The sequence below is a fragment of the Melanotaenia boesemani genome, chromosome 4 (assembly GCF_017639745.1).
Source record: "Melanotaenia boesemani isolate fMelBoe1 chromosome 4, fMelBoe1.pri, whole genome shotgun sequence".
Lineage (NCBI taxonomy): Eukaryota > Metazoa > Chordata > Actinopteri > Atheriniformes > Melanotaeniidae > Melanotaenia > Melanotaenia boesemani.
The window spans coordinates 6,744,789-6,756,122 of record NC_055685.1 but is presented as its reverse complement, the minus strand read 5'-3'; the positions used below and the strand labels follow the sequence as shown (position 1 = coordinate 6,756,122).

At 38.6% G+C, this 11,334-nt stretch overlaps 1 protein-coding gene across 1 annotated transcript in view; it reads right to left on the bottom strand.

The window, feature by feature from the left end:
• Positions 1–721: 721 nt before the first annotated feature.
• Positions 722–11,334, bottom strand: part of tpcn3 (two pore segment channel 3) — a 29,400-nt gene continuing 18,787 nt past the window's right edge. Inside the window, exons 10-19 of the mRNA XM_041983231.1 lie at positions 10,403–10,547; positions 10,110–10,295; positions 8,248–8,312; positions 7,812–7,899; positions 7,482–7,551; positions 4,933–5,149; positions 4,637–4,727; positions 3,849–3,962; positions 1,414–1,529; positions 722–1,122 (exon numbers count right to left, since the gene is read on the bottom strand). Coding sequence (XP_041839165.1) covers positions 989–1,122; positions 1,414–1,529; positions 3,849–3,962; positions 4,637–4,727; positions 4,933–5,149; positions 7,482–7,551; positions 7,812–7,899; positions 8,248–8,312; positions 10,110–10,295; positions 10,403–10,547 — 1,226 coding nt within the window. The 3' untranslated portion in view covers positions 722–988. The remainder of the gene's footprint in view (positions 1,123–1,413; positions 1,530–3,848; positions 3,963–4,636; positions 4,728–4,932; positions 5,150–7,481; positions 7,552–7,811; positions 7,900–8,247; positions 8,313–10,109; positions 10,296–10,402; positions 10,548–11,334) is intronic.

The following is an 11,334-nucleotide window of genomic DNA, read 5'->3' as shown; positions in this document are numbered from 1 at the left end:
TACCATGTAATGTTCTGCCTTTTATTATTCAAGAAGTATACGTCAACATTATTGTTGCTGGCTGTCTTTCCAGCTAACTCTTTATTCTTGTTCGTCCATTACAACATGTCCTTTTTCTTCCAAAATTAAAACAATACTGTGAACTACTGGGGCTTCTTAGTACAACTATCATTACATTTATATTAATATTAAAATAGTGTTTCTACTGCTCTTTTAACTTGCTTTAATTAAACTTTGAATGGAGACTTGTAGTTGATGTGCTTTTAAAATAACACATGCCTTGATTTCAATTGTGTGGTTCACCATCTTTCTGTTGCAGCAACACAAAGTGCACGTGAGAGATTTAAGCTTTCATGATAGTTTTGTTAAGCTGTAATAATTTAACATCTATTTACCGAATGTTACTCAAATTTCTTGTAGACTTCAACAATAAAACGATATTTCAACATTTTGCAGTAATACATGGGTCAAATAAATAAATTTTACAGAGGAACACATTTAATATTAGTTTTGTTTTTATCTTTTAAATATCACTAAATTCTATAAAACTTAATACTCTTTTTCTCCAAAGAATTCAATAACATCTTTATTTTAACACTGTAGAAATATTAAAATCAAAATATAATTACATTATTCTCATTTACTGGTTTTACCAGTCAGAGTTAAAAGTTCTTTTTAAAACATATTCCAATCTTAAATTTTCTGCAGTGACTGAAAAAACTTAGCGTAAATAGTCTTTATGTGAAAATACTGATTTCATTTGTGTGTCTACACAGAGCTGCAAGACAGAAATATAAAAATATAATACTGGATATGACACTGATCATGACCTGATCAAACAGTTGACACACTGCACTGGATAAACACCCGATCTCGACAATTCTGCACAATTTGTGCCAGAACTGTATGTATATAAATGATAGAATCTGTTTCCCTTTATATATTTATATATACACACAAACAAATGCACACTTTTGCATATGAATGGTCATGCAGAGCTGAATGTTGGGTTTGCAAAATTCCCAGAGCTCTGAGCTTCAGGGTCGTCAGTCTCAGCGAAGTCTTCAGGTTTGAGATCTGCCTCAAACATTCGCTGCAACAAAGCGTCCACTGTCCGGTATCCTGACAGAAAACACCTCTATGTTAATAATCAATACAATGATCAACGAACAGTGAAAGCTTGTATAAAATGTTTTATGACTATTCAATTGTTGAGGAATTTAAATAGTTATTCCTTCCAGTCTTTATTCAGTAAATTCTGTTAAAACACATACACACACATACACACATGTGCGCACACAAAAAGACTTCACACCTAAACAAAAAATTTACATGTTCCATCTCTTTCACATAAACCTAAGAAATAATCTGTTTATTTATTCTAAACTTTTACATTAAACCGCATTTACTTACTTTTTGAAGCAATTTTAAACATCAGCGTCGGCAAGTTTGGTTTTGCTGTCTGGCTGTTTCCCAAGTCGTTGTCAACGGTTTCCATGGCATTCACCAAGTTGTCCTCCATCTTCTCCCTGGTAAACAATGAAACATAGATGATCATCAACATTTACCTAATGGGAGTTTGTGAGCATGATCTCAAATCTGTCCATCATCACAAACAGTGGACCATTCGTGGCAAATACAATAAAAACACATTTAAAAATACAAAATCAATCACAGAAAATTGGGGGAAAAAAAAAATCATATGTATTTTATATATATATATATATATATATATATATTATATATTATATATATATATATATATATATATATTATATATATATATAAATCCACAAACCAATACAAAAAAAATGCAAAATTACCATGAAAGAATCTTAAAATTAAATTAATAATTAGCAAAGAACATTATGTTTGACAGAGCAACTACAGAAACCCCATCATAATAAAAATGACTAGAAATAAACACTAAATGACACAAACCAACCACATGAAGCAACTTGACTTCAGAAACAATTGAAAAAAAAAAAAAAAAAGATAAAATTGCCAAATAATGTGATGCAAAACTGAACAAACATACAAAGATGAGCATCAATGGAAATTTATAAAACATTTGTTACTTTAATATTTACATAATGATAATAATAATAATAATTAATAATTTTAACTTCTTTAATCCCAAATGGAAAATTCGACCTGGTCACCAAGCGCTCGCCTCCCTGCCCCACTTTTCCTGGCTCCAGAGGGGGTCCCGGCAACCCACATCCGGACAAGGGAAACCTGGGTCTGGTTAGATATAGCTGGACCACTGTCCTTAAGAGGGGCTGGACCCTCTTCCATTCTGGAGTTACTTGTTGAGTGAGTGGTGCTGAGCAGGTGTGGGCATGCTCATTGCCCCCCGGACCTGGTGCCTGTATGTTGGGATTTACCCCAGTGGACGAAAGGGTAGCCTCCCCCTGCCTTCAGGTGAGGGGATGGGTCCTGACTGCCGTTTGTGCTTATGCAGCAAACAGCAGTTCAGAGTACCCACCCTTTTTGGAGTCCTTGGAGGGGGTGCTGGAGAGCACTCCTTCCGGGGACTCCCTCTTTCTGCTGGGGGACTTCAATGCTCACATGGGCAATGACAATGAGACCTGGAGGGGCGTGATTGGGAGGAACGGCCCCCCTGATCTGAATCAGAGTGTTTTGTTATTGGACTTCTGTGCTTGTCATGGACTGTCCATAACGAAGACCTTGTTCAGGCATAAGAGTGCCCACGTGTGCACTTGCCACCAGGACACTCTAGGCTGCAGTTCGATGATCGACTTTGTAGTCATATCATCGGACTTGCGCCGCATGTCTTGGACATGGTGGTGAAGAGAGGGGCCGAGCTATCAACTGATCACCATGTGGTGGTGAGATGTCTCAGATGGTAGGGGAGGATGATGGTCAGGCCTGGCAGACCAAAGCGTGTTGTGAGGGTCTGCTGGGAACTTTTGACAGAGCTCCCTGTCAGAAAGATTTTTACTCCCAGCAGAGCTTCAACCATGTCCCGGGTGAGGCGGGGGACATTGAGTCAGATTGGGCTGTGTATCATGCCTCTATTGTTGAGGCCATCATCAAACCTTGATCTTCAGCTCTCGCTGGAGCGATTCACAGCCGAGTGTGAAGAGGCTGGGATGAGAATCAGCACCTCCAAATCCGAGACTGTGGTCCTCAGCTGCTAAAAGGTGGAGTGATTTCTCCGGGTTGGGAATAAGGTCCTGCCCCAAGTGGAGTTCACGTATCTCAGGGTCTTGTTCACGAGTGAGGGAAGGATGGAGCGGGAGATCGACAGGCGGATTAGTGCGGTGTCTGGAGTGATGCGGACTCTGTATCGGTCTGTCGTGGTGTAGAAGAAGCTGAGCCAAAAGGCAAAGCTCTGGATTTACAGGTCGATCTATGTTCTAACCTCATCTATGGTCACGAGCTGTGGGTAGTGACCAAAAGAATGACATTGCAAATACAACCGGTCGAAATGAGTTCTCTGCAGGGCGGCCAGGCTCTCCCTTAGAGATAAGGTGAGGAGCTCAGTGATCCGGGAGGGGCTCAGAGTAGAGTCTCTGCTTCTCCGCATTGAGAGGAGCCAGATGAGGTGGCTCGGGCATCTGGTTAGAATGTTTCTGTACTCCTCCCTGGTGAAGTGTTCCTGCGCGTCCCACTGGAAGATGGCTCCGGGGAAGACCCAGGACACGCTGGATGGACTACATGTCTCGGCTGGCCTGGGAGCACCTTGGGATCCGCCGGACAAGCTGGTGAATGTGGCCGGGGAGAGGGAAGTCTGGGTTTCCCTGCTTAGACAACTGCCCCTGCAACCCGACTCTGGATAAGCGGCAGAAATGGAAGGATGAAATGTTGTCATGGTTACATACTGTGCTATAGCTAGCTCCAGTTCCTCTATCTTCTTCTCTAGAGAGGTCTGCAGGTCACTTTTATCCACAGAGTACTCCACAAAGAACGCCTCAAGGACAAACGCCACAAAGATACTGAAAGACATCAGGAAGTGAGATGATATGAGGGTGGAGTTATAACTGAAACATAAAAAGGTGTGAGTGGGCATGGCAGGAAGTTAAAATAAATAAAACTATAGCATTCACAAAGGACAGATACTGGTCTGTGAACAAAAATAAAATAAAATTTAAAAAAGCATCAGATTTAATACTAAACCACTTCTCCATTCATAAATTAAATCATATTCATAAAATACTTTTAGTGCAAAAAGAAGCACAAAGAGCTTTACAAAGTAACTTTGGGAACAACTAAAAGGCCACTGCCAGAGGACCACAGGGTCCACATCATAATTTAAAAGCAAATCAAATAAGAAGGCACAAAGTCATTAAGACATTTATAAACAACTAAAAGAACCTTAAACTTAATCCTGAAATTCACTGGGCCAGTGCAGCAATGGTAAAACTGGTGTAATGTGTTTGTGTTCAATGTATTCAGACAAAGAAATGTACATAAAATATGGAAACCTGACAACACTGAAGGTTGCTTGATTACCCGTTAACACGTCCTGCTTACAGTGCTATTTAAACAACTTACAATAACAAAAAGCCACTCACTCTGACTCATATTTATCTCAAATAAGAAAAAAAACATGTTTCTGTGATTGACGATGAAAACTGAAGATTGACTGGGTTGAAATAATTAGTCTTACTTAATGATGATGATGACTACCACAATGTGGAAAAGTACAAAAAAGATCCTGGCTGAAACGTGGGTGACGGCGACAAAACCACTGCTGAGGAGTGGACTCCAGTTAAGGAGATTACAGAGCCCAACAAAAATTTTACTGAAGTTAATACAGAGATCATTTAAAAAAAAGTTATGACCGAAGAGATGAAAATGACTTTCAGAATTTCTGGCGACAGAAATAAGCACAGTCATCAGCGATTAAACCTACAATGACACAGCTGTATCATCACCAGTAACACATGTTCATGTAAAGGATATCGTGCCACTGGTTGACCACAGTGAGCTCCACCAGTAGGATGAAGGAGGACATCACGTCGTTGAAGTTGTTCTTGCAGTAGTTGAGCTGCGCAAAGGGTGTATCGTTCAGCCGAGGGTCACCACAGTACGCCGCTGCTGGGTTGCTGGGGTCTTTGTAAAACTTCACTTTGTCCTTAAAGAGCTCCATCCCTACCATGGCAAAGATGTAGTACACAACCTGAGGAGGAGGAGGAGGAGGAGGAGGAGGAGGAGGAGGAGAGTGGCAGGATGCTTGGTTTAGACCAATGTTTCTTAATTCCAGTTCTCAAGTACCACTGACTAGCATGTTTTAGATGTTTCCACACTTTTACACAGCTGGCTGCAACAAATGGCTCGTTAGCAGGCCTGCTAAGAACTTGATGAGTATGTCCATTAATGTGAACCAGGTGTGCTGGTACTGAGGACTGGGAAGACTGGTTTAGATCTACAACCACTGGATGAAAGTTCTTGTAAACTGGTTAATCCATCATGATTCACTCTAATAACTTTGAGATTAATTTTTTATAACTTTTATCTGATTTTACTTTTATCTATATTATATGCAGTTTTTGTCTATTTCTACTAAATAATCAATGCGAATGGCACCAAATAGACCAAATAGGTTATCTGGATTTTGTTAAAACTACCAGTGATAAAACATTTTTTCCCTATCATCAAAAATCCAGTGTTTTGTTCCAATAGGTTTTAAAGAACTGAAAATGTACACCCGTCATATCCTTTTCATTATGTAGAACAGGGGTGGCCTACGTCGGTCCTCGAGAGCCACAATCCTGCAGGTTTTCCACGCATCCCTGCACCGACACACCTGACTCAAACTAATGAGTCATTGTGCAGATCCTTATAGGCTGTTGGATCCATTTAATTTGAGTCAGGTGTGTTGTTGCAGGGATGCATGGAAAACCTGCAGGATTGTGGCTCTTGAGGACCGACGTAGGCCACCCCTGATGTAGGAGATTAGAACCGCCTCCCAAAGCCTTTGGAGGTCCACCCCCTGATACCTACCATAGCAGGAAATGGTCAGTTATGAAGAGGATTTCTGGTTTTCAAGAGAAACCAGCAGCTTCTAATACCTGCTTGTTGCTCATCAGTGGCTTTTAACAGCTGCATTTTCTTAATTCAAAATTTCTTTGATCTGCCTTCATCTGAATGAACATGCTTGCTCTCTGAATCACATACTAATGTTTACCAGTTGTTACGGCTGTCTGTCATTTCACTGATTGCCCCCCCATTTTGCGTGGAAATGCCAGTGTGTTGTCACCCATCTGAGATTGGTCATGCTCTACACACCTTACTTCCTGCCTACTGAGAATTGGCTCCTTACACACACCTCTGCCTTCATCAAGCTGATTGGATAATTGCCAGGGCAATCATCATCCCTACAGCCACCTGATGAGGAAACAAAAGCCATCTGCAGCTGTGTATTCTTTGGCAACTGTTTGCACAGACAGTCTGCCCTTGGTCTGAGAGCTTTGGTTATGAGCATGTGCTTTGTTTGGTGGTTTTGTGATTAGAAGAAGTTCATTTAGTGTCGATCTCCCACAGTGTTAAAACTGTTTGGGATTTGTGGTATTGACTGATAGTCTTATTCTTTTGTGATAAGTCTTAAAGCCCTTTTGGCTTCTCCCTTAGTTATATTTTGTTAGTTTAGTGATTAAAATTAGAATGTGTTGGGCTAGTTAGAATTGTAGTGGTTTATAATAATTCTTTTCGTTAAAATTTAGGTATTGGAGCTGCTTCACCTTTTGTTACTATATAGATTACTTGGCCAGTTTTTGTTCACCTTTTTTTGGTTACTATCAGTTTTGTTTTTACTGGCTTGTTTTGTGTTAACATTAGAAAATAGTTCTTACATTGATTTCTTGATTTAAGCATCTTCACTAACCCCAGCACTTGATTCACCACCTTTGTCATTGTATTTATCCTCATTTCCACTTGTATCAATAAATTCTGTTATCTCCCGGTTTTACATCTGTCCACAATTCTCATTCTTTTGTTACGTCCATCACACACCTGTACTTGGTCGTTACACCTGTACAATGATCTCACTTTGTTTTCCTGAAATGTCCAATGTTTTCATTCCTTTCACAAGTAATTGCTCTATTTCACTCTTTTCATTTGTAGAAAGATTGTTCTCCTTCCCAGAATGTATGGACGCTCATACTTGATTAACTGTGGAACAACCTCCTTTAGTAGGTTCCCTTTAATGAAGCTCACCAGGGAAATTATTTATGTAACATGTCAGATTGTTATCAGTGATCTAAGCAGACAGGAGAAACAACACAAACTAAATCTTCCACAGAAAAACAAAAACCCAGATGTTTCATTCACTGAAATCCTACAAACAGAATAATCTGTAAAACAGTGTAAACATAATTTCTAGTTAATTATTTTAGTATTTAATATGTTTGAAAATCTCCTAGGAAGACTGGTTTTTGTTATGAAGCTGCAGCTCTGTTTTTAGACTGAGATATTGAACAGAAAACGGGCTGCATGGTTTAACAGCTACTTACAATGATCAGCTGGCCGAACGTGAGGATCGCTGGTCCAATTCTGATCAGGGTATTGATGATTGTCTGAAACCTAACAGAGAATATGATAATCTGAATCACTAAAGAGATGTAGTCAGACACGAAGCAGCACCATGTGTTTACATAGCAAGGTGTTTTCAAGAAAGAAAGAACAAGACAGAGCCAAACCCATCTTATACTTTCTATCAAGGTGCCTCTCCATTACCATGGTTACCTGCAGGTAAATATACCTGCACACAGAGAAATTACTAAGATGTGTAAATATCCTTGATACAAACTGTAATCTTATTATTTAAATAAGTTCAGTCAAACCTTTTGATGTTGTCCACCACCCGGATTAGCCTGAGGACTCGCAGGATGAAGACAATGTCAAGGATCTGTCGGGTGGTGTATCCTCCCGCTACGTCAGGACAGAAACGTTCATTTAGTGAGACAAAAACTTCATGAGGAGGATTTTTTTCCACATGTGTGAATCAAAACAACAAACACAGAGGACCAGCTTCCAATAATTACTGGTAATCACTGATTTGTAGATCTACTTTTTATTTTTTGTTTGCTAGTTTTTGTTTACAAAATATCTAGAAAATGTCTTTTATGATGCCATTGGCAATGATAATTCAGAATATAAAGGATATATCAATGTCGTAATCAGTGACTAAGCTTATTACTAGATAGCAACTAGACCTTTGAGGTTTTGGCTTTGTGGTTTCTGTAAGCTTCACACTGAAACAGAAACAAAAGGACTTACACGACTTCAAGGAGGAATTGATGATCGTGGCAATAAGAGCAGAAATGACGATGATGGTGTCAAACCTGGACAAAGTCAGCACACATTAACAGAGAGAAATGTGAAATGACTTTACAGAAAGTAATGTTAAAAGCAGATCCATCCATTTTTCATCCTGTTGGAGTTAACATCAGTCCAACATCAACATATTTTAACTGAAGAGACAAACTCTGGATGTATTAAAAGAACTGGATGCTGGCAGCTTCTACAAAAAAACCAACCACTACTTTACAAAGCCTAAAATCTCCTGCAGTCCAGAAAGTTAAGTTGTAAAACATCTTTTATTTTCCCCAAAGTTTATCAATAGTTTGTGAACCAAATGATAGAAATAACATTAAAGTAACATTGATCACATAGAGGTAAAAGTTTCCATGTTATGACTTTGTCTTGTATCCAGTTCTGACAATTCATCCATTAAGCAATAAATAAATAAATAAAGCAATGCTGCATAATATGTGGCAGCAGTCACTGCAGCTGCACCGGTTCAACACCGGTGGGGGGGTAACACATTTTTATCACTGATAATTTGATCAATGATAAAAATATAACCATATAAAAGCAAGCTTATATAACTTGTGGTTAAAATAACTATATTCTCTAATCACCTGCTTACCCATTTTAGGTAAATGTCTAACATATATTCATAAAATAAAATAAACATTTAATATTATCAAGTTCCCCAGACAATTCAGAGCAATTAATGTAAATTATTTAATTACAACTAATCTTTATATGAAGAGACATCGATAACTAAATATAAATAAATTGATTTAGAAATATCATAGTCAGAAATAAATTTGATAATTTGATAAATGATTTAATTTAATTTATATCTGACTGACAATATTTTTAATAAGAATAAAATACAAACCTGCGACATTATAATGCCCTCTGGGATTAATAAAGTATTTTTCAATTTCATTAATTTAATTTCAATGCATGGTGGCCAGTAAACGTCCCTGAGATGAGAGACACTGAGGCTGCAGCAGTGCCATCAGTCAAACAGTGTAAATTCAGTTCTTAGAAACTGTCTGATAATATAACCTCCATTTGTTTTCTATACGCGGAAAATGGCTCCTGCAGAAAAAAAGAGTGACTGTGAGACCAGCAGGATAAAATTAATGAAAACCTGTATGAAAAAGTGTAGTCAGTAAAGCAGCCATCAAGTGTAACAAGTCTGAATGAAAGAAAAAAAAAACACTTAAAATTATGAATAATAAACACAACTATTGATTCCTCTAATGTTTTGGCTTAATTTGTTTTTTCATGATCCAACTTCATCTAAAAAAAAAAAAAAAAGTAAATAAATAAATAAATAAATAGACTTCCTGTCTGGCTAAACTCAATAAGTAGCTGTTTCACCACAGTGGCAGGCAGGCAGGCAGGCAGACGTATAGATAAATAAAATTGCTGCTTCAAGCATCAATGAGCCGACCCAAGTGCAGCTGATAACAGGAACTGAAACATCTCACGTACCTTGTACTGATAACCTGGGACGTAGATAAGCTGTGTGAAACCATTCATCAGTTTTAAATCTGTCAAATGTCATTTATTCCCATTCATTAGTTTCTCATAATTTAACAAGGGCACTCAAAGAGAGCATCTTCCATCAAGGCCAGTGCTGGATTTTGCGTCCAATCATGTACCACCAGCTCTCACCTTGATGGGGGAAATACATCTATGTAACAATCTAATATTTACATCATTTTAATTTCAACTTTTAATAACTTAAAAGATGTGAAAGTCAACAGAATATGGTGTTAAGTGAATGTGTTATGTGTTATGTGTTATGGTGTTAAAAATGTGTGTCGACTCGCCCTCACCAGTTCCAGAAGCTGTGTTTGGAGAAGAACGCCCTGGGCTCAAACACATAAAGTTTCAACAGGATCTCAAGCAAATAGAGAGCCAGAAAAACCCATTCTGAGTTTGAGATCAACGGGTTCTTCTCATCCAGGCCTATGAACACAGCATTCACCAGGATGATCAGGTCAAAAGCCATCACAAAGCCCCTAAAAAAGAAGAGAAAAAGCCGAGTTCTGGTCTGTAACCACTACTTGCTTTTTAACCAAACATACTGCGAGACAATAATCATTAATATGAACATGCTGCGTCTCACCGGTGTTTGACCACTTTGCAGAGAAAGCGACTGGGAGCCGACTGGTATAGGTTGGGCAACAGACCTTCAAATGGATGCGGTCTTGACTTGAGAGTGATCACCTCAATGTTCAGGAGGTCGGCCAGCTGGACAAATGCCACTTTGCCTGACCATCAACCACAGAAAAAAATAACAGTCAAAAATACCAAAGCATCTAAGTAGAAAGACTCAGTTTGCATTAATTTGGTAGCTTAACATTTGTGACCACCAGGGGAAGCATAATTAAAAATAAGTCAGGATCTGTTTCCAAGCTGGTAAAATACCTCATTTATCAAAACTAACAGCAATATAAAGCATCACTGACATTATTTATTTATTTATTCTAAATTAAAACAAAAGAGTAAAGACATATAGAAAAGCTAATAACCCCATGTCATGTGTTTAAATATTCATCAGTCTAACTGCATATAAATTCAACTTCTGCATTCTCAAAGAGCTGGGCTGTGATGACTGCCGCAGTAAATGTGTTGCTCTAACTTCTAGATGTGCATGTAAATGCTTCTATGTGCTATTAAGATAATGTTTCAGGCAGCCCGAGTTTCTAAATGTTGCACAAGTTTGAGTGAAATGGATGATGAAGCAGTCTGACTTCCTCCATATGGGTGATAAGTGCGGTGACACTTAACAGACTGGTGCACATCTGAATAAAACCTCCTCGTTGAGGATAAAATAGAGCTTATGAAACTTAAGTGGCCTTCTTATAACTGGAAAACAAACAGCACAGATACAGCTGTTGGGTTTACGTCCAGGTACCAACCAGAAAACTAGAACTGGGTCAGCCTAGGTAGAGGAATGCAACAGTTCATTCAATCTGACCCCCCAGTTTGTCTCAAAGCTGACAAAGAAGCAATATGTCAAATGTCATGTTACTATAAAGTCACATTTAGACATGT